This window comes from Zonotrichia leucophrys, chromosome 4, assembly GCF_028769735.1.
Source record: "Zonotrichia leucophrys gambelii isolate GWCS_2022_RI chromosome 4, RI_Zleu_2.0, whole genome shotgun sequence".
Classification (NCBI taxonomy): Eukaryota; Metazoa; Chordata; class Aves; order Passeriformes; family Passerellidae; genus Zonotrichia; species Zonotrichia leucophrys.
Window position 1 is genome coordinate 33,432,915 of NC_088173.1, and position 26,371 is coordinate 33,459,285.

Here is a 26,371-nt window from a genome sequence, read left to right on the forward strand (position 1 = left end):
AACAGTAGTGATTTCAAAATTTGCAGATTGCAAAATTGCAGAACTTTAATTTGGGAACTATTTAATACCACGTGGTAACTTGCATCTCTTTTCTTTCAAAATTAAGGGAAACTGGTATGCTTTTTAGAAAAAAAAACAACCTGTATTTCAGTTGATTTTAGAGGATTCTCCAGGAAAATAGGAGAGAAAAGATCTTTAAAGAATAAGACAAGATGGGAAAGAGAAGAATTCTCAGGAAGAGAGATGAAGCGAGGACTTTTATCCCTTCATTACTTCTGAACTTTATTGTTTTTCTGATACCCCATCAGGCATTCATCAATGCCAAATTTTTAATTTCAAAAGTACACAGCTGTGATGCCATGGCTCTTCTACACAACTGCTTTAGTGAAAGAAAAGAGGAAAAGAGAAAGTAGGCCACAAAACTAAAGCAGAATTCTTGTTTTTGTGCAATTCCACTTCTCAGCTGCAAACTTTAGCTTTCCCCTGCCTATGGATTGAAACACTACTGACATCCACACAAAGTAGAATTTCTATATTTCATTTGGATTAAATTTTGACTTTCAATTTTAGCACATTACTTCTAGAAATTCATCTCTGTCAGCACAATGCAGTGTAAAGAGTATTTGGATTATTCAATTTACACCAATAAAATAGTTTCTTATCAAACCCATCTAATTTAAATAGCAGGGAAACCCAAAAGTGACAGGATGGATGCATGGTTAGCTGCACAGATCAGAATTTCTTTGGCATTTGATTCATTTTTTAGCAAGCTAACACGAAGTCTGGAATTCCACTTGCTCCTGCCTTCTTGAATGCTTTCATAATTCTCCTGGCCATTTAAATGGAAAAGTGTGAAACAGTATTTACAAAATCCAAGGCAAGAAGAGAACCAGCTTGCCTGAATCATAGGTCAAAATACATGGGACTGCCAAAAGTGAATTGGAAATTGCTCAGACAGTTCAAGAGCAATTCCGTTTGGAGTCCCTTAAAGACCTTTCTGGCCCCTGAATAAGAAATGTGTCCTGGATTATTCTTGCAGTCTCACGAGTTCAAACTGTTAAAATGGAAAGTGGAAGCAGATACCAAAGAAATCCTTGAACTATCATTTTGGAGGTAACGCAGATTAACCTGGGACTGGGTAAAATATAAGCAGTGTTCAAAGGAGTCTTACATTTTGCCTGCATCATCATAATTTCTGGTAAAGCTGAATACCTAATGCAGAATAGCAACTTCTCAAGACAACATTATATTTTAAATTATTTTTATGTCCTGTAGTGAAAGTCATAAATAAAGCACCATTTTCATTTTTTTTACTGTCCTTTTTTTTCCTCTGTGTTTACAACACCAGCACTTTAAATGTAAATATGCATTAACAGGAAGTGTGTGCAGACAAATGAGGAGGCAGTTTTATGAAAGACATCAATAACATAACAATGAAAATGAGGCAAAAAACTTACAGGGAAGGGCAAACTCTCAACCTGTTCATATTGACTAAATATTGGAAAGTTGTTACATTTGTCCGTAAGTATGTGGAGGCTGTACACATCACGAAGAAAGGAAATAACTAAGAGAAATTATCTTTGAAGACTGAACAGGAAAAACATCTTGGGCATGACAAGGATTAAGGTAGGAAATAAAAATCACAGGGAAGCAGCAACATTGGATAAAACTGTTACACTTTGCAGTTGAGACAGCCACAAGACAGACTAACAGCACACAATTTCAGAAGACTTCAAGCATTAGCCCATACAGAGTAACACCATGCCACTACAGAAGTCTGCAAGCTCTGCCCTTTAATACTCTTCTGTGCAACCTTTTAGATCCTTATTTTACATGCCATGCCCCTGTGTGCCCTCTGTTCCCTTTGGGATGGGTCAGGGCCCCTGGGCACTCCATGGCTCATCGCTGTCAGTGCTGCTCACCTGCTGCTCACAGCTGCACCCATGGGGATGACACCCCCACTCCCAATTACCACAAACTGTGTACCTACAGTTACAGGAACGGTTTTGCAGTGGCAGAACATAGGGTAGTTTCCTTACTCCCATTTCTATGATTTCACTTTATTAACGTCAAAGGTAGTGCGATGGCGAATTCCGCAGAACATTAGCCAAGTGCAATTCTGCAATTTTTTCTCCTTTCTTTTGCAAACAAAATAGTAAATTTATTTTCTTTTCTTCCTAACCTGTGAAGCTTCTTCAATGGTGACACATGTTCACCTTTGCCACTTTTTCTTCCTTGACCATCCAACTGTTTTGGTAGTTAAACAAACTTACTGATTTTATTTCAATATGATTATTATGACATGGAAAAAACCCAAATAATCCAAGCCAAATAACAACTACTTCCATTCAGGAACTGTGGATACATTATACTGATAAGAGTAATATTCAGCTCAGGAGGAAATACTGCCTAATGTCAGTATTTTAGATATTAAAGATGAAGAAACACAGGGAAAAAGTACCTTTTTGATGGTTTCCAGCATTGATCGCCCTCCTTGCCAGGGTTTAGAGTTCTTCCTGATGCAGGTGAGGCTGGCCATGCTGTGCCACTTCCTGTCCTCCAGCTTCTTGTGAAAGGCATTTGCCAGCAGGAGGACAGTGTCATATATATACAGGTTTGTAATCTGTAAAGAGATCAAAAGGGAAGCATTAGCATAGCTATGTAGTATCCTCCTAGCAGTCAGAATTGATAATTTGTTTTGCCTCACCCATAACCCTCTGGTAATTAAATACTTTATTTGGTTTTAAGAAGAATTTGTGAGAGGCAAAATGTCCCACATTTGGGCTTTGGTAAAACCTGCAGCTGAGAACTGTAATGCTAAAAGTGATAAACACTAAACAAACTACACACACATGAGAAGTCCAGGCAGCCCAACCACTGGCACAGCTCCACTTGCCAGATTTACAGCTCTACTTATGCCCATAAACAGACTTCTTTTTATTTTTAACCAGTTCTTTGTGAAACTCAGCTTTTCAGTCACCAGATATTTGGACACCATCAAATTATCTTCAAGACTGTTTTGCTCTTTTGAAAAGCAGAAACTCTGAAAATTTGGAATAGATTTTGTTGGGTTATTTTGCTCCTGATTTGTGCAGTCAATTCTGGTTGACACTTTCTGGCATGAAATAAGACTCAATGAAATTCTTGTCAGTGTGCAATTGCATGTTGACTCTGTGATTCAGAGTGTTTTCTGTCAGAGTGTTTGACATGGGCTGCTCATTCCTTGCAGGACAAAACTCTTACAGAGTACATGTGTGTATGTTCACTGTGAGCACAGCTGCATACAGTGTGAGGAAGTTCTAGTTTGGGATCAAAAGCAGAACAGTGGAATTCAAGAAGAGCAACCTCCCACTTAACCATGTTTTAGTTCTGTGTACCTGCTTTAAATGAACACAGAGCAAAGTCAGAGGTGAAAGACACAATTAAAAGTAAAAGAACAGAAGCTCAGGACACATGAACACTTCTGAAACAAGTAATTTACAATATAGTTTTACATTAGTCTTTGCTGTCCTCAGATGGCAGGAACATTTAAGTTACTGACAGTATCATAAAAAGAAACCTCAGCTGTCCTGAACAGAGGTTCTCATGAAGAAAAATTATGTTCAGAAATGAAAAGGACTTTTGGGAATATTATTTTTAGATAACCTATTGGTCATCTAAAGTTATTGAGGGAAACACAGTTTCCTCAGGTGCATGATAAAGGGCTCTGTAGAACATTCCTAGTGCCTGACAGCAAATTAGCCAGTGGCAATTTGAGGCAAGGTTGCTGGGATTTTTTCTCCATCAGTCACAGACAAGTCAAAAGACATTTCCTCAGATTTGTGGAATATGTTGGTTGCTCTCTGTGAGGGTTTTTTACACAGCTATAGGTAGTGTGCTTAAAGTTTTAAAAGAAGAAAGAAGCTTACAAATGGAAAGTATGGGAATTTAGTAGCCCTAGTCTGCTTTTTAAATATATCCAAAGACTGGGAAAGCCCTGCAGCAATTGGGAGGAGGGATATGGCAAGGAAGCACAATAAGGCTGAAGATCTGAGATACTGATTGGCAAGTTCACATATCCCCTTAAAAAGGGGGAAAAAAGTTAAAAACACCAAAAACCTCTCTTCCTGCCTAATTAGTCCTCTCCACACAACATTTTTTTAATGTTTTTATTTCCTTTTTAAAATCCCATCTTTATGCTGGCTTTGCTTGTGTCATCCACTAACTGCTCTGTTAGTAGCACAGATTTACAGAACACCTGATCCTTAGTGCCCTTTTTCTTTAAATGATCCTTCACTGTGCCTTTCTTCTAAAGAAGGTGCTTCTTTATTCTTACTTGAGCTCCTCTTGTGGCTGTGAACATTTCTATTTTGGTATTCACCCAGGAACAAAATCTACTTTCTTCAGATGCACGGGCCAGGCATCACTGTACATGGCAGGATTAAAAGCATGGATTGAGGATCTGGGCCCAGGTTAATCAAGCATTTTAAAAACAACTGGGATGATTTTCCTGCATATTGTGAACCTACAAAGAATTCACAGCATTTCAGCTAAAACTGTGTTTTCCCCAATGAAGTCAGCACGAGAGGGACATTGTTGGAAGAGGGAGGGGAGGAATTATCACCGGGCTGTGAGGCAGGCTTCTTTCCATTCAAGTCTTTGCCAAAGGAAAGAAAAAAGCCCCACATCACCTCTGGAGAGCAGAGGGAATGAGGTCACTAATGAGACTAAATTGGTACATGAAGGGCTGTGGATGCCAAGTCATCATTTCCCAACAAATGACATTGCTTTCAAGGTAACTTCTGTAACCTACTACCATGGGAATAGAAGACAGTTGTCACAGTTCATGAGGAAGGATGCACTCACTAATCTAAGAGTAATATAGCTGGGCCTTCATCAAGAATTAACAGGGCTCAGGAGGACAGAGTTCAGCAGTTATTAAGCATTGTTAGTCCTTCACTAATAGTTGAGTTTAACATGTACTGCAATCAATCACTGATAATGCAATGATAAAGACCCTACAATTAATTCCTGTTTCTCAAAATCACCCTTCTCTGTCACTTCCAGAAGTATGCTTCGTTAATATCTGTCCTGATGAACAGAAGGGGGTTGTAATTTAAAGTCACTTTACACCTTTATTAATTCCACACATAAATTTACTGGGGCATTTAATGCACTGCCTGGTGTCCATTACTAATCCTTTATTTACTCTGCTAGGCTAAGGGCTGGACACTTGCATTACCAAGAAGTATTTTAACTGCATAACCTTCTGTTAATGCAATTTAAAATTCAGATGTGATTATTTTATCCAGAGTGTGGAAGAAAGGTACTTAGCATCAGATTAAGGATGAATGATTAATCTGGATTATCAGTGTTTATTTTATGTGTACCTATAATATTGCACATAATTTTTAGACAAAAGGGTTGCAGTACAAAATTCTTCTTTCAATCCAGCTTTTAACTTTCTGCCTTCAAAATGATACAAATTTATAGAATTTGTTTCAATTAGGCCAGTTCCAAAGACACAGTGAGACATTTTCACCAGAATATTTTTCAGCGTTTTAATACAGATGCTGAAAAAAAATTCATTATTCCCACAGACTTTAGGGGGAGTAATTCAGAAAAAAATAAATAAAGAAAATCACCCTTATAATTTCCAGAGAATGTTTCTGATTAGTCACACTTCGATGTCATTTAAAAAAAAAAGCTTTAGTAATTTCAATTTATAAACTGTTCCAGCTCCCCACTGGATTAGAAACTAATTTATAATATTGTTGGGTAGAACAAAGAAGCAGCAAACAAACCCCACAGCTACTCAAAGGACTGTGCATCATACGAAGGCACAGGGGAAATTGTGTCAGAGTTTTCCTTCCTTTCAGTTTATAATGTTGTCTCACTCAGCTAAAATAATGAAGTACAGCCATCTCAGGGAAAGCATGCAAAAAGAAACTCAGCTGCACAGAACAATTAAACCAATCCAGTTTCCATCATTCCTTTGAACCAAAATACTAGGAAAGCTTCCAGTGGGAACATTTTAGCTCTCCAAGCTATAGATAGATCAGGACACACAGGTTAAGGTATAAGATCCAATCTAACAAATTAAATGAAATTTTCCAATTTGTCAAGACTAAACTTTGAATTCTGGAGCTTATCTTTCCTAGATTCATGCAACTGCTGAGGTGAAAATAAAAGTGAAGTTGAAGAGAAAGACAAATCAAAATGTAAAGCATCCCACTGACATGTGGCTCTTGTTTTCTGCCTTGCTGTAGTCAGGTCTTTGTTCATGAGAACTGCTCTTTGCACTCTCTGACTCCTGCGTGTGATCACACTCTCAGCTTGAACACACTGTCCCCAGACTGCCAAAAGTTCCCCCAGGACTGTGCTGCCATGACAAAACGGCACAGCCTAAAGGATTTTTGCACTTCTGAAACAGTCTGTAGATATATCCTAAGCATCAATGGGCACCACACAGCCCGGCCTGCTTTGAGAACTCTAATAGGATCACTGTGTTCTCTGCTACAGCCAGTTTTTCATGTCATCAATAATTGCTGGCTGGCTGTTTTGTGAACTAAAATTAGTGACACAAAGGCTCTTACAACTAATCTGAAACAGGACAAGACTATCCCACTTTGTCCCTTATATTTTCTCATTTGAAACAGACACTCTTGAAGACCTCTCTATTTTCTCCCATTGTTTTCTCTCATTCTTCCATTTCAGAACCACGAGGTGGCTGCTTTTAGCTGCTGGGTTGGATAAGCTCCTCCCTCCACTGCTAAAAATAATAATATGTAGCCATCTTTCTACAATTGCAGAAATGTTCACAGAAAAAAACCCAAAAAGTAAAATCAACATATTGAGCCAATTTCACATTCCTGATTTGCCTAAGCTTTGTCATGACGAAAGCTAATGAGTGACACAGAGGACTTGTTCTTGGAAAAACTATATGAAGTCAGAAGGACAGGGATCCTGTTGCTGAATTCCTGTGGTAGGAACCCATTATAGTTTAATTGTAGCTTGTGATTAACAACACTGAAAATAGGGCCTCCCTGGCACTTCGATATAGATTTAGATGTATACACCAAGGTGCTTGAAAGCGATTATGTGAGTGCTCCCAGGATGAATTTCTTTTTGACAACATATTTGAGGCTCAGAGAAGCACAGCAACTCGGGAGACATTCACTACAGGGAGGAAATTCTTTTGGGTGAGATGACAAAAATTAAAATTTAGCAGGGCAACAAAATGACTACCCTATTACCTGGAGACCAGATTGCTTTTTTGGATGTTAATCTCTATTGCTGTGGAGCAGGCAAACTGTTGTTCCTCATCAGAGACATTCACTGCCTCCCCAGCTCCAGGTGTTTCCTTGTCATGCCATGAGCCATTAAACCACATGTCAGAGAGGATGTGAAAAATAAGTTACAGATAGCCCCTGGGGGAAAACTTGGAAGTTATCTAGAAAGAGAGTTTACAGGTGGGGATAGACTGGTGCATGAGGTACCTCCATGCTTTGGGAGAAGGGGTCCTTGGGATCACACAGTGATGAAGATATTCTGTGGTTGCCACGGAAACAGCGCTGGCTTATGTTTTGGGGGACTGGAAACGTCTGTCGGATAATTGTCAACCTCCCAATCGACCTTCTCACCAGCTCCTGCACATCCACGTCATTTATCTCCTGAAAGAGAAGGCAAGGAAGAGGATACACATCAGAGTCAAAATTCAGAAACATGACCACCAAATGATAAACAAAAAATAACCTGAGTGGACCAAGAGGCCTCTGTTTGACACACAGCTATTGTCAGACTCCACCACAGCCTCAAAACCAATGTGTGCATGCTCATTAAAATAACTAGTGGTATTCAAATACCACCCTTAACTGCAAAAGTTCAAAGTGTGCTGTGCTCAAACCTCAGCAAATACTTGTATTTTAATAGCTGTTTCATTTGGGCTTTTCTCTGCCTCTGCTTTTACCTCTTCTGATTTTCTATTTAAAACCGTTTCAAGCATCCTTGACAGATAATGTGTAAATCAGTAGGAGGCCATAGCATGATGTATTTCTGAGTGCAGCATTGCCCAGGAGCAGTGAAGGTATAGACCATGTTTCAGGCCTTAAGTGCTCATTTCCTAGATTCAGAATATCAAGAACCTATAAACAATGTGTTAGTTAGAAATCATTTACCAAAAGGGCAAAGAAAATGCATAAGAGCATTCTAGGTATAAATGTGCTTGTTTATAGCAAGACCTAATTTAAAAGCAAATTTTTATTCCACAGGGTACCTATTAAGGCTTACAGCTGAACACTCAGCTCTACAGACAAATACTTAAAAGAAAAAATAGCTAAGTAAATCCACTCGTATTAAGCTTGAAGTATTAACTTTAAGACAGGTTAGGGAAACCAGAAAAACATATTTTACATAGCAGAAATTCCTGCAGGTTGGGAACATGGTGTTTTACACTGTTGAATTATGAGTCCCTCAGGGAAGTTGAATAAGAGGAACACAGGCTCCCAAGCAACAAAAACTGACTCCAACCTTCACATAAAAACTTGAACTTTAGTTAAACATGTTTTTTTTCCTGGTGATTCAAATAGCTGTTAGCTTTCAAGATAATTTTGTGTCTGTATTTTCCTGTAAAATTGTATAAATAATCTAAAATGTGTACTCACCAAGCTGAACTGTCTGTCCATGAACTGTCTTAACTACAGAGGCTGATGTCCCAAACTTTCCAGACATTTAAAACTGTGGATATGCCCCAGGAAAGGAGGTGGATGAAGAGGCTCCTATTGGCAGCCTGCACTTAATATTCTCTTGCATACAACCATAGTTTATTGAATATTTTTTTTATTTGTGTATTTATAGCTTTGTAATTTTTCAAAGGATACAGCACATCTGCATTGTTAATACCTGTAATGAATTGCCATCATCTTTTTCTGCCTTAGCTTCCTGATCCATAACCATATTGAAGAACTCAGGAGACACCAGGATAGACTTGATCTCAAATTATGGAATCTTTCTTGTGGAAATGAAGCCAAGCTTTTTGAAAAAGCAGCTCTTTAAATGTTACGACAACCACCCCAGTTATTTTGGCTTTTTTTCCTGCTCCAGTATAATAGCCTTTCATTATTTTGAAGGAACTACTTTGGACATACTGCTATTTGATAATTTCCCTTAAATTTTGAAAGAAATATATGTGAGATGTAAATTATAACTTCTATTCTCTTGACTACAGTAAAAGTATTTTATTTGCCTTCACAGATTATCATAGTTTCTGAATTCATCTGTTATTAATGTTCTTTATGAAATACAGGTTTTTTTTCTGCAAACAGAAATAACATAGCATCAGCTGTGTTCAGTGTAATATCTTACATTTCTGGTCGATTAATTCTTAATGTACCACAGATAATGGCTTATCTCAGCTTAAGATGCTGTCTTTTCATTTAGCCTGTATCATTTCACTAGCTGTGAGGTAAAAATAAAATATATATATATAATGCTGTTTTAGCAATATATATATATTTTTCTCTTTTTTTGATAATACTTTCAATATAACCATAAAGGAGAGCTCAAGAAACTTTTAATCTTGATTTTAAATTATATACTTTCTCAGAGGATTTTAAAAAGTTTGCCTGGTTTCATTACACAGTATATTCAGTATATTATTAGACTCGCTCTAATATTGTAAAAACAGACACCTGGATGGCCACATTATATTGCCAAGTACTACTTTAAAAGAGATTTTGACTTTCAAATCCTCAAGCATTTATCTTTCCTGCCATAAAAGTGTATCAATGTTTTCTGTATTCAGCACTTTTTGGTGCATTTTGAATAGAATGTTCTCATTTTAACCTCTAGGTTACTACCTCATGTCATTATACATCACCTGGGAAATAATAACAGAATTGAAACACCAAAGCCATTTCTGTGTGGTGGCCAAGGAGTTACATATATCTATGGATTAGTGACAGCTATTATTTTAAATGCTCATTATACCATAAATTCAGATTTTAGATTGACAACAAAGCAATGCTATGCAACCCTAAATTCAACATTGGTCATTTGCTATGTGTTTCTTTGTCATTTTTTAAATACTTGGCATTGACTGAGTGACAAGCCTTTTATATAATGACTCTCCAATATCATCTCTCATTCTTGAATTTTGGATCTGACTTAAGAAAACTATATAAAGCAACTATTGTATGAGAGGAAACAATTTTCATTTGCACTTCAAAGGAGGATACAGTGTAACAATAGAAGTGCGGCAGATGAAATGTTATACAAGCCTCGAATGTCAAAAAAATTAGAAAGTTGGCCAAGTTGAACTGAGTTGGCACCTGAATAAATTTAGGCTAGGTTATGTGAGGTTGTTTTTCTTTTTTTGCTGTGCTTTTTGTTTATTTGTTTTTCTTTTTTTTTTTTTTCATCAAAAATTCAATTTATAGTTCCAAGCCTTTCTTTTGCTGGTCTGAACTTGGAATTAAGGGGAGACTGTCCTGCCACAAATGGAACAAAGATAAAATTAGATGTACATTTCATCTAAGCAGGCAAATAAATAAGGGAAAAAATACAGATCTAAATTAACAACTATTTACAGATTGATTAGGAAAAAAGAACTGAAGAGAATCATCTTGACATATAAGGCCCGACTCCAATGGAAATCAGGACTACACACTGGACATCTAATATTTGTCCCATTATTTTAAGATAAGCAGCCCAGGCAGAGACTTAATATTTACCACAGAGCAATTGTACCAGCAGTGAGATACACGGAGGGGTAGAATTTATTTACATGCTACTGTATTAAGCAGTGAAAAAAGGCAAAAATACCTTTTCTTATGAAAACATCTTTAATTTGGGCCAAGAAGATGGTTCCAGTATTTATAATAAAGGGGACACACACTATTTTCCAGTGCATACCAGGACTTCATCACAGAAAATCCTGACACTCAGAGAGGAGAGTGTTCCTTCCTTATCCAAAAGTCAGCAGAGGAAAAAAGGGTTGCTTAAGGCCTCTAGGCTGCCACTGTCCACACCAGAGAACATTTATGTCCTTTCCAAATTTCTCAGCACTTTCTAAAGAGAAGTCGAGGTAAAAGCATGGCTGGATGAACCTCCAAGAGGTTTCTCCAATAGCAGATTTTGAACTGCATCATCACTTGCTCCTATGTAGCTCCCTTATGTTTTGTAGGCTTGGCAGAAAAGGATGAATAAACCTGACAGGACAGGGAGAAACTAATTTTTAGCTTTCACAGAGAAAAAAAATCCAAGATGTTGGAGATCGCAGGGTTCTCTCCATCTGTGCATTTGCTGTCACTAATGCCAGGAGCTGGCGACTTGGTTGCCCACATATTCCAAAGAGGGTGTCATTTCACACAGACCCACCAACCCAGTGGAAAATGTAAGGGTTCAAGTGAAGCTGTAATGCCATTATCAATCATTATCCATACAAAAATGTTGAATACAAATGAGCTCCTGGAACTGAGCTGTGATTATAGGACCTGATCTAACTGCTTGAGATTGAAACATGGTTGTGCTCTACATTCCTACTCATGGTGGAGTGCATTGGGCTTGAAACATGATGAACAAGGTGAATACATAGGGCAAGGACAAGCCCTCTCCTAGGAAACAGTCTTCATCAAAAAGAATACAATCTTGGAATACAGCCTTGTAGGTCCCTCAATCCTCTCCTGTGCTATGCTGGGCAAACCTGTTGGACCTTTTCCCATAAATTGGTCTTTAAAAGAGACTGGAGGTTTTTTTCATTCTTTCATCAAGCAGGAGGTTTTCCAGACTCTGGTGCCTCTGGTAATTAGAAACATTTTAACAACTTTTGACCTCAGTTTACTCACGCACAAATTGAACTCATTTGTTCTTGTGTCAACCTTGTCCTTTGGCTCTTGACAATGATGCATTTATTCCCATTCTGTAAGTGTTTATAAACAGAGAGCACATCCTCTTTTAGTCTTTGTTCCAACCAAGCCAACTTTTTCCACTCTCTTCTTACACAAATGGGCCTTCCTGTGCACTCATTCCATTCTGATTCAAATAGATCTGGTCATAACTGACCACATTATAGCAGATGAAATCCAAACAATCCTTTGTAAAGCAGCATTGATATTTACACCTCCCTATTCCAACTCTAGGCAGTGCAAAGTGTTTGGGAATGTCCTTGAGTAAAGAAAAGTAATAAAGAACTGGTGGCAGCCTTAGGTATAGAAAGATAATAGTAAGGTAACCCTAAATGTTTTAACAAAGGAAAACGCTTGAGAGAGACATGATTTAAAATGGAAAAAAAGACATTACTTGCATTTAAAAAGAGCAAGGTAAAGTGATGAAAATCATACAAATGCCCCTTCTTCAGCTCCACCAGATAGAATCTAAGTTTACTGTACAGTAGTGAATTAAGAGTCATGAAAGAAATATAATTTTTCATACTGGAACTTTGAAGCTGTATTTACTATTGTGCAGAGGAAATGACGCAAGGAAAGACAGATAGACAGAAGGAGAGAGAGTGTGAGAAATCCATTCTCACATTTTGCTAAGGCATATTTGATCATGACTACATTCAAATCTATGACTGCTGCAAATTTTAAATAAAGAACTGTAACATCTGCTTTAAGGCCCTGAAGAAACAGGAACATTTATTTGGAGAGAATTTTCTCAGCTGACTATACGGATCAGAAGAGATTTGCATTATTTGCTATGGTCTAACATGATGCATTATGTTTTAGCAAATTATGAATTCTTTCATTTTATAAGAACAAACCCTCTCCTCCCACACTTACATTATGAAACACACTCTTCAAGAAGATTTGCTGTATTGCATAAGGTAGCAAGTCATGCGACAATAAAAATTAAGGAATTCTTTGCAGGCATTATAGCATTTAGACTGAACAATTAAAATAGCAGATGTTACCTCACAAAGCCTAAACAGATTTCTGATCACAAAACTGAAGGTGGTATTTGCGTCTGTATTACTATAGTGGGTAAGAAGGTTGCATTCCATTGGCACAGAGATGGAAAAAGGAAAAACAGTTCCAACCTCTTTTGGCAAGGAATTATTTGAATCAGATGCACAATTTGCAGAACAACACATTTTCACCATTATAGATCATTTTAGAATTTCAGACTAGGAGGCCAGAGAAGCAGTGTTACAGTTACTTATTTGACAGTGTCATTTAGCCAATATAGGCACTCAAGCACTGATGTCTAAGCTGTCACAGAAGATTCACAGAAGCAAGAAAATGGGCAGAGCTCTGAGATCATCTCCCAGTCATATGGAGGAGCTGTGGCCATCAGCAGGTAATAGATGACCACCTCAGACAGACTGGGACATAAAGATAGCTGGTTTATGTAGCACACAGGAAGGGGGCCACAAATCTCTGCATTTCCAAGTCCTGCACTGCCAAATAGAGGCATTGCAAACTCGTTACTGAACTGGCAAAACATTGCAATAAGCAATTACCCAGCATCAAACACTCAGGAAACATGAAGATTTCTCCTCTAATTTGAGCATAGTGACAAGGAAAAATTGTGCAAAGCAGAACCCTTGCTGCAGTATTATCTACTGATCTTATTTATTGCTAATATGATTTCTGCATCCACATAATATTGAAATTATTTGCATTTTTAAACAAACAGAGCTAGAAAGCTACCTAAGTACCCAATATAGGTTTAGGTCCAGAAGCAGATTAAGCTGGGATAGCACTAAACATATTCACTTTCTCTGAAAGAGAAAAGAGGAATTACTGAATGAGATGCAGAGACTTTAATGACGATGGTTTAGAGCAGTTTGTTGGAATGAATTTAATCACAGCTTTCATCCTTTTCATACACAAGACTATCAAACTAAGAAGGGATGATGTACATTTCTCTGCGCAGATCATTCAGCTTTTCCTGCTGCTGGGACTGCAGCCCAGAGAAAGAGTTTTGGAGTGGAGAAGGCAGCTGAGTGGTAACCACTTTGATTGCTCTGCCATTTCAGCTGCTGCAATGTGCAAATAACAATGCTTAAAAAGCAGATTTTCTTTTTTCCCATGGAGACACTAATTTCTAAATAAAAAACAAAGAGAAAGCATATATGCTAGGAATGGATCCTCAGTCTTGTTTTGTAATTTTTGAGGGTGAAGGAGCTGAAACAGCTAAAAGCAAGCACCTTCTTTAGATCTTTTAGAAAGCATGTAACATTTAAAACCAAAAAAAAAAAAAAATCAATGTCAGTGTCTTTAATTTGAACAGCAAGCCAAAATCTGAGCTTTATCTAAGAAACTGCTGTCCCATCTACTGATTATAGAGGACAGCTTTAGATTTCAGTTGATGCTCTTAAAATACTCACTGTATACTCTGAAGTGAATTCTAATTTATTCAGACATGAACAGGAAAACCTGTATGTTGTTCACATGACACCAGCAGATTAAAGCTGGGTTCTCTCCCAGCAAAGCCCCATTCAATGCTGAAAAATACACACAGCATTGGTCAGGAGCAAGGCAGGGCCCAAACTAATGGTTATGCTGGACCTGGTTTGTTTACACAGCATTTCCAGAGACATATTTTTCTCAAAAAAAAAAAAAAAAAGAAACAACTGGCTAAAACTCCACCAGTTTAGCACAGCATACTAATGAAAATCCAATAAATAGGTATGAAAACAGAAGTGGATAGTAAATCCAGGTAGTATGACATGGAATTTACATGCAGTCTTTTTATCCTGAGAATATACAGGAGTTGCATGATTAACATGTTAGGAGACAGTCATCTACTCAGGGAATCCAGATATTTTCCACCTAAATTATTTTTCAAAAACCTGAATGCTGTCAAACCTGAACTGCAGTGTTCAATACTTTATACACAAAACTACTTCACATATTGACTTGTCATATTTTAGCTGACAGGCTTTCATGGGAGAACTTATTTCACAGTGTAAAAGCAGAATCTCAATTTAACTTACTGTTTTCCCTTTATGAACATTTATATATGACCTAACCCAGAAGCCTATCAAAGAGCCTCCCACTAATATCAACAGGTTTGGATATCAACCATCACAGAGCATTTAGAGAGTTCATAAAGGAAAGGGAAATATGGGGTTTTATTATTATGATTATTACTTTTATTTCGATTAAGAAAAAAATCGTTAAAATATTAACAAAATGCAAGGACGCCACCACAAAAGATTGCATATTAAAAAAAGGCTTTAAAAATTCCGTGAAAACAGTCAGCTCAATTGTGAACTCTTGAGATATTTAGAAATATAGGGGGTTTTTCCAGTTTATTTTCTATTTATTCATAGAGGAACTTCCATTTAAAACAGGCAAGAAAAACCAGCAAAATCCAAGAACCTGTCATTCTACTTTTAGTAAGCAACATCTACTCCCTCATTGTGCTTGAACTTTGTCATAGCTACTGCTTCCTGTTGGCAAAAGGAGAATCAGCATGAATATTGTCAGTAAGGCTGAAAACAGGATTCATGGTTCACAACAACGTTCACTTGACAGTTACCTCATTTATAATGATCCAGTGACAGTCAAAAGCAACCAAATTAGTCTCCACAACCTGAAACAGAGAACAAACCAGCCATCAGTCAGCTTGCTTGGGAAAGCCAGAAAAAAGTAAAAATTAAATACATGGTCTCTTCAAATGACAAAATTCAAAGCACATGCTCTCTAGAACTTTTGCTATTGAACATTTAGCACCATGCTGCAGAAGCATTTGTGTTATTGTTTGACTTGCCAATTAAACTTGGAAATACATTTCATTGCCAGCATCACAGAAAAGAATATGTTTCAGTTGACTGAGGAGAAAAATGAAAATATTTTTGCTTTAGCACTGTGTGTTGAGAGGAAGCAACAGAGAGGAAGGCAGAAAATGAATATCAAGTGACTTGTGTAAGACTTCAGTATTTCCTGCTTCTAAGGCCTTTCCAGTGTACACCTACCCTGAAAGCCTCTGAATTAAGGAAAAACAAAACAAATCCAAACCAAAAAAACCGACGTCACAAATGCGAGAGTTCATACAAGTGCAAAGAGCAGGAAGGAAAGGGCTCTCCTGAGAAAGAGGGCTGTCACAGGGATGATGAATTATAGCCTGTCTCAGGTTCCATGCACAGAAGGCCCCTCATCCTCCTCTCATACATCTTCTCCTTTCCTTGCTGAAAATCTGTCCATGACCTGTCTTTATGCTGGACTGAACATGTGCTTTCTAATCATCTTTCACTCAGTCCTGTCCCTCCTTGAATCCATTACACTTTTGTGGCAAGTCACTTTTCAGTGCAAATGAAGAGGATAAAAATACACTTGTTCCTCTTTCATTAGGTAGGAAAGAAATCACTGACAAAAGGGAGGCCAGAAACAAACTCTGGAAAAAGCTAGACACCTTAAATTTATTTTTTTTCTACATGAAATTTAATTAGGATTAACATGCAAAAAGTTTTCAACACAGATTAATTCCATTTTATTTGTATAGTTACCATGCCCATCTTGATTCACAACTCAAAACTACTGGATACTTAAAACTGTATTGAATATACCTTAAAAAAACACAAAGAAAAAACTCCAAAGAAAAACAGAAACAAATCTTGGGGTTGACAGTGTTTAAGTGTTCAATTAGATGTCTAGTGCTGGCCTCTTATTACTTGGACCATTGGCTTTTAATGACAACCAATAGAAACAGCACTTGCCAAGGATGGTGGCAATTTATACTGTGCCATGTCCAAAGGAGGACAATTTAACTGGCCACAAATCTTAAGAGCATTGAAAAAACTCACACTGATAAACCTCATTATTAATTCAAAGGCTATTAGAACTGGGGTCACTGCTTGTTTAGCAGAATGCTAAGGCAAGATTGGAAATTCTGATCTGCAGAGACCTGGGTGAGGGGAAATCAGGAGCAGCAGTGTATGACTGATTCCTTATTTGAAACTCTCACAGCACCCATCAGAAATGAGGGGGATTAGCAGCCATAGCTGCTAATGGAAAACTTCAGCTTTCTGGAAAACTTCAATAGCATTAGCAGGAATCAGAGTCCTTAATTTATGTGGAGTTCAAAAGGTAAAATCAGCATGATATTTTGGTGTGTTGCTTTGGCATTTTCTTGCATTCTCCACTGCAGGTGTTCCCACAGCATGTATGAAAGAATAGGACAGAAACTGAGTAACTGTGATAGGAGGCAGCACAACAGACTGAGCCAGGATGTTTGAACTGAGACATGGCTGTTCTGATCAGATTGCTCATAACAAACCACTTGGGATACAAACTCACCCAGGAACCAAAAAGGGTCAAAAGAGGACAGAGTAGTAACAAAATCCTCAATGGAGCATTTGCTCCTCACATAAACTTCCAAAGCATAGAAAGTTTATCCCATTCACAACATAAGCTGTCATTTAATTTTTCCATAAAACAGAACAAACCAAAGCCTTACTAAAGCAGGAACAATTCTGCTAGTCAATCTACATACAGTTCTGCTGAAAGCAAGCAGAATTAAATACAAAAAAAAAGAAAAAAGGCAGCACAGTCAGCATGTTTTTTGATTTCTTGTCAGGTTCCTAGCAACCTTATCCTTCCTAACTTTTGGCTCTGGGATGTCCTTCCGGGAACGTCTGCCCTGCTGAAACTGCTCTGGCCAAGATGAGGTCTCCTAAGGTTCCTGTGGTCCCAGGCAATCTGCCAGTGACACCCTCGAGTCAAGGCTCCCAGCGGTGGTAGGAAAATGGCAATAACTGTGTTTCACAAAGGGCTCCTCAGCTTTTTCCCTGCTTCCAAATGGCAATCAACCAAAAATTCAGATTCAGGGAACCCACAAAATGAAAATTGATATTTTCTGTTCACTTCTTAATAATGTGTTACAAGTGAGCCAGATAACTTTGTGCCTGAAGCTTCTGCTGATCAGATTTCACGTATTGTATCTCCCATTTTTGTTTCAGTTCATTTAGTTTCTTACTAAGTATTTGCTTTGGAGCACCTAATTTGCCCAGTTTCTGAGATTTCAATCAGAGAATGTATTTTCAACTGCATACGGTCCTAAGTGTCACTGGTTTTGTTATGTAATGCTCACAGACCGCTTAAGACAGTCACTGGTAGAGGCTGACTGGTCTCACAAGTCACTCACATTATTTCAAACAGCTCAGGGTACCTGCAAAAGATTTATTCACAATTTTCAAATAACAAGAGGAAATTAACCCATTTTTTAGTTAGAGTTGAAACTCCTCAGCAGAAAGATCATGTTTTATCCATTGAAGTTTATGCAATCATGAATCTACTTAATACTAAAAACATCAAAAAGCATATGTCAAATTGGAACTTGTAGTGCTCTCAGAGACACTCAAACTAACATATTCTAAGTTTAGATGGGCTGCAAATAGCCCCTGATTTAAAAATTCACTTTACCTTTCAGTCTGCAAGAAGCTGCTTTTTGGCATTTTCCTTAGCCCATCTACCCAAAGCTTGTTCTGGCATTGACAGTCACTTAAAAATATGACTGATAATGCCCTGGGAAAGTTGCTAGGTTTTTAAGATAGCTTTACATCTGAACTGGGATTCAGCATTAGGCTGAGATTTCAAGGCCTTATTTTTATCCCTGGGTCCTTCAGCCTCATCTCTCTCAAAAGAGCTGTTCATTTCAGCAGCACCAAAATGCTGCATCTCAGTCTCTTCTTTAACTTCTCTTCTGCCAGTATGGCATTTATTGTCCATTTATTTGACCTTAAAGTTGGCAGTGTACATTCTGACTGTGTCTGTAGGAACTGCAGGACACTATAATATTATCATCATTAATAACCTTCCCAGATTTTCCAATTATTGTGCTCCTTATGTTTTTCAGTGTAGATAAATGCACTGGCACATCCACTGTTTTACAAATATAAATAAATACAATGCTATGCACACCTTCAGTTTTGATGCCTGAGGGAAAAAGTTGCTCAATCCTGAAGTTTTCTTCAAATTCTAAGAGTAATCATATGCATAACCTTACTATCAGAAGATTATCTCCATCAGCAGCTATTAAGCACTAGTCTGCAAGTAGAAGACTATAATAAATCAGTTTTAAAAACTCCCAAACTGTCTAAAGTCAGCAGTAACACAACCTAGATCCAATTATTCATCAGTACAGCAGTCATTACTTGCACACAGCAGGGCTTTGCAGCCATGACACAATGTTCCAGAATGCCCTTGTCTATCTCCTGCATTTGCCTTTCTCTTTAATTTAAAAAGCCATTGCATTTTCACATAGAAGGGATGATAACAAATAACAGTGAAGAGAAAAAAAAAAAAAAAAAAAAAAAAAAAAAAGAGCATAGCTAGGTTTGCTTAAAATTGATCATAACCTTAAAAGCACAAAGAGCAGAAGTATTAAAGGCAGTTTTGCAGCAGGTTTCTATGCCTAATATGCCCAGAATTGTAAAACAAGTATTTTTTTATCTGAGTGATGATCTTTTTCTGGTTGAAATTCATATCTGCATGCATATCAAATGAGCTGGCATGAACTTGTGCTCTGTGCCAGGGAAAAATGAATGTAGAGAATAATGCTTGCAAGTGCATAAGGGCAGTAATGAAAAAGAAACCTGAAATCCTGTATTTTAGAAGCAATAAAACAACTTGATTGGGGTGTGTAGGAGGTTGAGGCTTGAAGACCTCAAGCATTTGAATACAATGCAAGTTTCAGGTTCATCACTGGTTCTGCTGGCTCTGCGACAGGAAGCAGTGCTATTCCCTCCCAAAAGGTAAGGGACAGATTGGAAATTTCCATACAAGACAGAAGGCAAGTGAACCTATTGTTTATGCAGCTCACCTCTTAAGATAAAACTGAGAAAAACTAGAGTGTGCATTCCTAATGAGGGATGAACACCAAAATTCTACAAAGATATTAAATGGAGGAAAGTTGACACTTTCTGAAACAAAGAAAACCATGTACCTATTTGACAAATTCTCATTTCACACATCCTCTAGGGGAAATCATACATGCTGTGGGTTAATAAACATACAAAGCTATAGGTCAATGCAAAAAGCACTCCGGAACTAAGCAGAGCTGCTGGCCAGGAGAGCATTAGGAGAAAATATCATCTATCCCTACCTTGTTCTTACTGCTCCTTTAGCATTCAAGCCACCTTTGGAGTTAGACACTTTGGTCTAACCCAAGACAGCTGCCTTTGAGCTTCTAAATATAAGTTGCTTTCTTAACTGTGATGAATGGGTCTACCAGTAGCTAAAGGAAGCAGAATTTATTAATTCAGTATTGACTGTTCTGCAGTTCAGACCACATTTATTTACTAAAAGGAAAATACTTGAAAGAATCCACCACCCCAAAAAAGCACTTTGTGCTCTGGAGGTGCCATCTCTGCTACTCCATTGAGCACTTGCATGCAGTGCTCCAGGGTGAAGTGGGGAGCTGTGTTTAAGTTCAATGCTCATTGACACTGACCCCCTCCTGTCTCAGACAGCTAAATCAGTGTCAGAGAGGTCCTCAAGCAGAGGACAGCCTATTAACCAACTCCTTCAGAAAGCTACTTTTCTCAATTCAGCATTTTTCATCTATAGACTGTTGGTATTCAATTATTTATAATGCCATATCACATAATTCCCCATTACTAAGATTCAAAGCAGCAAGTTAGCATGCCAGTTCTGAAACAGACCTTATGAAATGGTGGAAAAGCTGAAAAAGAAAATAACTCTCTACTCACTCAGCCCCTTCTCAGACACAGAGAGTTCACACTTGAGTATATGAAAACATTGCCATTAGTTGTATAAATCCTTGCAAAGGATTTATTATTTGCAGCAAAGGATACAGCCTGTCAAGTATGCAGTGCTATTCACGCACAGTCACAGAAATCCACAGCAACAGATACAAAAGATCATTCTTAACATCTTTGGAACTTTAGAAATATGTTCATGCCAAGCTCCAGCAGCTCTCCTAACACCCTATTAAAATAAATCACACTCATGCTTCATGAGGAAGGTGTTCCACTTAGTGAAACACGGACGCTATTGAACTGATGAGCATGAGCACAGATGAAACAGAAACTAATTTTCTTTTTCTAAAGAATTCAACTACACACTGAGGGAGATTTAGCAGAGAGCACAAAACCGCTGCCAAGATGACAAGTGATGAGCAAGGACAAATCATCTGTCATTGGCAGCAACTCCAGAACTTCTGAATCTTTGGAAGAGCTTGACAATTTGTCATAACTATTTCTATTGTTCACACTCAAACCTTTAAATGGCCTAAATGCAAGACAATCTAAAGCAAGTAAAGCAGCTGTAGTGCCAGCATGCAAGCTTTTTCCATGTGCAGTAGTAAGCAAGAAAGAAAAAAGGCTTTTTGTCAAAAAATCCCAAGTAATTTAATGAAAAATTACATCGGAAATTATCTACATTGCTTCTTTCTAATAGATATGGGCCCACAAGTGTGAGCAAAAACTGCAAGATACAGACCATAAAGGAAAACCATTCCTTTCATTTAATGGAAAATTACATTAAAAATTATCTACATTGCTTCTTTCTTATAGCTGTACGCTCAAAAGTGTGGGCAAAACCTGCAAGATACAGATGATAAAGGAAGATCATTCCTTTCCTTCACAAAGGAAATACAGGAAAACCATTCTGGATTTTCAAAATTTAGCCCTGCACATATACAACTAGTCAGACTAGGCTGCAAACACCCAAGGCAGCAGTAGTGCTGCATGTAAGCAAAGATCCTTACAGGACCAGGCCATCTCAGGTATCCCCTCTTTGAAACACAGAGGAGAGCTCCCTGGCTCCTGGTGTACCTGTGCCACAGCTGGGACTGCTCTGAGACAAGGCACCCAGAGGCTCCTTTCTCAAAATGTTGAAGGGAACTGTCTTGAACTAGAGCTCGCTTTCCTGTTAACTTTCTGCTCCACCAGGAGCTGCAGTACTGACTGTGAATCTTTCTGCTGGACAACCACAGAGCAAACCACATCTTCCATTTGATTTTTTTTTTTTTTACAAAAGCCAACAAGATGGCATTACATAGCCTATAGCTCTGGGAATGGCTAATATTGGAATAATTTAGAAAGTGATTTAGAAACTTTCCCAAGAGTTGAGCTGGGATACCAACTTCCTGTTAACCTTTCCCAAACACTGTCTGCCTACAATATGTCCAAACCAATATAAGGTTTTGCAAACTGGACTGCATTCTTCCAAATGGAAGACTGACCAAATGCTTTCATCCAATACCTCTAGATTTGCTGTCTATGTCTTTTCATGGACCAGCCTCTTGAAGTCACCACTGCTGTTTTACAGGTGAGCATATCTAAACCTAATTTTCTCCCCCAGCGGCGGATCCAATTTGTGGATCACTAAGATATGGTAAAAAACAGACTCCCAATACACATATGTGAGACAGGAAGCCACCTCAATTCAACCCTGCTCCCTCCCCTTCTCCAAGAGAATGACAACCAAACAAAATCCAACAACCAATCAAACAGAAGAAGTCAGAGGCCGTTTTTAAACATGATGTGTAACTTAAGATTTTAGCTTTGGACTAGTGTGAGTATTCAGAGCAGTCTCTGACAGCACAGATGTCTCCCCATGGACTGGTATGTAAAGCAAAATATGGAAGTTAAAGACTATTAAATAGCAAAGAAAGGTGATAAACTGAAGACTGCCTTAACTGATCTGAAGTTTAGAAAAATAAAAGTGTGGAGTTGTACTATTTATTATATTGTACTAGGTTAAACACCCACAGGACGTGTTCATGGAGATAGTCAGGTAGGTTTGCACTTATTTTTACTTTTCTTCCTTCTAGCTCCTAGTTCATCCAGCCATCACCATTTTACCACGCTGTTTGCTCCATTTCTTCCTTCTGGTGCCACAGCAAGGTCTTTCTGTGCTCCCACTCTTAGCCTTTGAGCTTTTCAGTAGGGAGATCAGTTGTTAATTTATAAAGCTCATTCTTATGCACCAGAAACTGAAGCTCATAAAAATCTCTCTTTACTAAAGGCAACATTCTTGTAATCTCATTTTAATCTCTACCCATTTCTGCTCTTGAGAGATGAAAAAAAAAATAAACCACACGTGACTATACTTATTTTTGTTCTTCTCGACAATCACCTCCTTCTGGGATTCCTTTCTCTGACATTCCTTCTAAGAAAAACCAAGGAAACAAACACCCCCAAAAAAACCCCATAAAAACAAAACAAAAAACTCCAAACAAACAGAACCAAAAAGCCACACAAAAAAAAACAAAACCAAAGAAAATACCAATTACTGGGTGAAACCTGACAGAGACATTTACCAATGATTAGAAAGCAAACTTCTACAGCACTTGAAGGAGGCAGGTGGAAATTGTCTTCGAGCCTCCTCCTAAGGATGGGTTATACGGCTGACACGGCTTCATTTGTTTGTCTTATGAAAATGTATTTCTTTTAAAAATAAATAGTTGAAGCACTTGATCAGTTTTCCTCTTTTTCAGATCTATTGCAAAAGATGACACTTTTAAACTAAAAGCATTGGGTTACTCCACTGAATAATTAGTTTTATATTGACTTGGCTTGCCATCATAACTACATCTGAAATGAGTCAAGCTTCAGGGAACACTCAGTATCTTCTGTCCTAAGATTTTAAGAGATGGAGGTTGTTAAAGTACAGAAATCAGCCCCACGCTAAAGAAAACAGTTAAATATTCAATAAAAGTAAATAAAGACAGCATTAATACTTCAGTGAGTTTGACCACAGGCTTGTACTGAGAACACAAAATAAAAACACATTCTGTCTAGCAGAAATGGCCTTTTAAAAATGATTAATTTCCTTAATCATTGAGAAAAGTTAATAATGTATATTTTATAGGTGTCTAAACCATGCATCTTTCTGAAGTCAGCCTGTAGACTGTAGGTTTAAAATAAAATAACTATAAGCAATTTACGGATCCTTCATTTTAAGGGTTATTTTATTCTTAGTTGGTTTTCTTACTTCCAAATTTATGCTTTGATTTATATTCCTATTATCCTTCTGAAAAGTGTTTATAATATTGACTCTGGGGGAAAAAAAAACAAAACCAAAACCCAAACAAACCATCACATATTTTTTTCTTAAGTTCTGAAACTACTTGGCTTTAACTCAGACCTATTCTCCTACCTGCACTGCAAGACAGTTGCAAGAAAGCAGAATAATGGTATTCTTAATGAACAATAATGTACATTCCACCTAGAAACTATTTATTTCAAAGTAAAAAAGTGTCTCAAATTATCATAGAAATACAGAAATTCAGATTCATTACTGTTGAGTGGTTGCCTCTACCTGCCTTTTTTTTATGAACTAGATTTTGTTTATAGTGATAGTACTAAACTGACCCCTGAAGATGTCGGTTTTTTCTGCCTTTTTTTTTTTTTTTTCTTTTAAGCTGAATTCTAGTTGGAAATTGAAGTAGAAAACTTAAGTATTTGGTCCGAACAGGGGCTTTGAATCAAAGTGGTTGTCATCACCTTTGAAGTTAAAGCATCAAACATAAGAAGCCTGAATCTACACCATGGTATCACAATTTCCTTGTTCTTATGGATTAGGAGCTGGAGTCAGAGACTTCTCCCAGCTGTGGTGTTTGTTTTAAACACCTCAGCATCTCCTACATGCAGCCATTCAGGAGCTACCCTTTTAGTGAACCCACTCAAGATTGAAGGCTGTTGACAAGTCCTCCAAAAGATGGAAAATAATTGCCTTGCTGATTTTGATGCCTTTGCAACTGCCTTCTCCAAGGCCAGAATCTCTCCATAACAGTGAAAGTCAGGGATTAATGAAGCTTTGTCACAGATTTACAGTTACTCCATCTGCACATATAAATTAGTTTTCTAAGCAGAATAAAAAGTTCAGTTCTTAATTTTAACCTCTTGCAGACTTTATAGGCAGCATCTGATTTATCCCAAGCCTTATTAATATGAAGAAAGATTTCAAACTGTAAATTTGACATGAGAAGTACAAACAAACAGTCATTAATTTGATGCTTTAATTTGTAGAAGAAGAAGGAATGCCAGTTTGACGATGGACTTTCCTTAAGTCTGCCTTAGTATCATGTCTGCTACTAAAGAGAGCTTTGGAGGCTACAAAAAGAACACAGATGATAAAATGGTATCTGTCATAATTTCAGTGTATGCTCCTTTGTTAGCTCATATAAAAATATGCAAATTCATATTTACTTCCTCTTTAAAAATATGCCTGTTAAGAATCATGATTAACCAAAGTTAGCACTTATCTGTTTAAGACAGTGAACAGATAAGACTGAAGAAAAATACACTTGAGAGGCACAAGAGTCTTCCCAATGAGCATTACTATGGGTTGACTGCACTCAGCGAAAGGAAAACTGATGAAATAAAACTTGTAAAGGAATCATATAAAGGTTGTATTTCAAATAACCTTTACCTTGCCATCCATACTCGATTTTATACCTCAGTACTTCCATAGATTGTAGTACAGTTACACTTCCTTTACACCAGTATAAAATAAAAGAATATTCAATTAGGATGGAAATCACTCTCAGAAAGAGGCTGAAGAATGTGGGCTTTGAGGAAGAACTTGAACTTTTGAAGTAGAGAACAGAAATTGCAGAACAGGGTGCCTGATTCAGAGGGCTATTTGCTAGTGTGAACAAATAATGTTAGACTGCTATCGCTTAAAAGCAAGCAAACAGAAAAACTAAAGCCATAACAACAGTTTTCTTAAGACCAGCCATTTTCCATAAAAAATCTTCCTCTCCAACCAAGGTACCAGTAATCCAAATTAATAAAATACTGATTAAAGTTGATCTACTCAATTTGGCCCATTCTCATTGTTTGTTTTCTGATATTAAGTGTGGCTGTCATTGTTTTTAAAGTTTAGCAACTATTACAAAAATAGATTGAATTTATGTCTCCAAACTGAAAACAGAAGGCTTAGTTCACCTTTACCTCTTTTTTTTTCCTCCCAAAGAATAGCAAAGGAATATTTTATAGCCAGACCCTCTGAATTGCTTGGCATATGTAAGTTGCTCAGATTTTCCTCAAGAGGGGCTGCAGGATGCTGAGTGCCTTTGAAAACTTGCCCATTCCATTCAGGATTTTAAATATAAGTTGAGTGTCTTGAATATCCAGCCCTGATTATGCTGGCAGTGTGTTGTTTATTTTATTAGTGATACGGAAATGTGGCTTCAACTCCTTTTGCATCTGTTAGTAAACTCAAGATTTAGTCTGACTGCCTATCAGGGAAAATGTTTAACTTCATACACTACAGAATATAACAGTGCTGCTCTTTTTTCCTCTTTGCTGTCTGCCTTAAAAGCAATTTTTGCCAAGCATCAGACTGGCATTACTGAAACAGAAAGTATTTCATTTTCCTATCACAGGCATTATTAACAAAGGTCACCGTTCAAGTGACAAAATATCGCTAAAGCCATCAGCTCTTTTTGCTCTTCAGCTTCGTGGTGGTGCCTC

At 37.6% G+C, this 26,371-nt stretch overlaps 1 protein-coding gene across 8 annotated transcripts in view; it reads right to left on the bottom strand.

The window, feature by feature from the left end:
* The window catches only part of GRID2 (glutamate ionotropic receptor delta type subunit 2), a 677,007-nt gene that overhangs the window by 200,853 nt on the left and 449,783 nt on the right, over positions 1-26,371 (bottom strand). For all 8 annotated transcript variants that reach the window (XR_010439884.1, XM_064711069.1, XM_064711071.1 and 5 more), the window contains 3 exons: positions 15,466-15,519; positions 7,479-7,652; positions 2,462-2,623 (listed from right to left, as the gene is read on the bottom strand). Coding sequence is in view for 7 of the 8 variants with exons in the window: in XM_064711069.1 (XP_064567139.1) it covers positions 2,462-2,623; positions 7,479-7,652; positions 15,466-15,519 (390 nt within the window). In the remaining variant the exon portion in view is untranslated. The remainder of the gene's footprint in view (positions 1-2,461; positions 2,624-7,478; positions 7,653-15,465; positions 15,520-26,371) is intronic.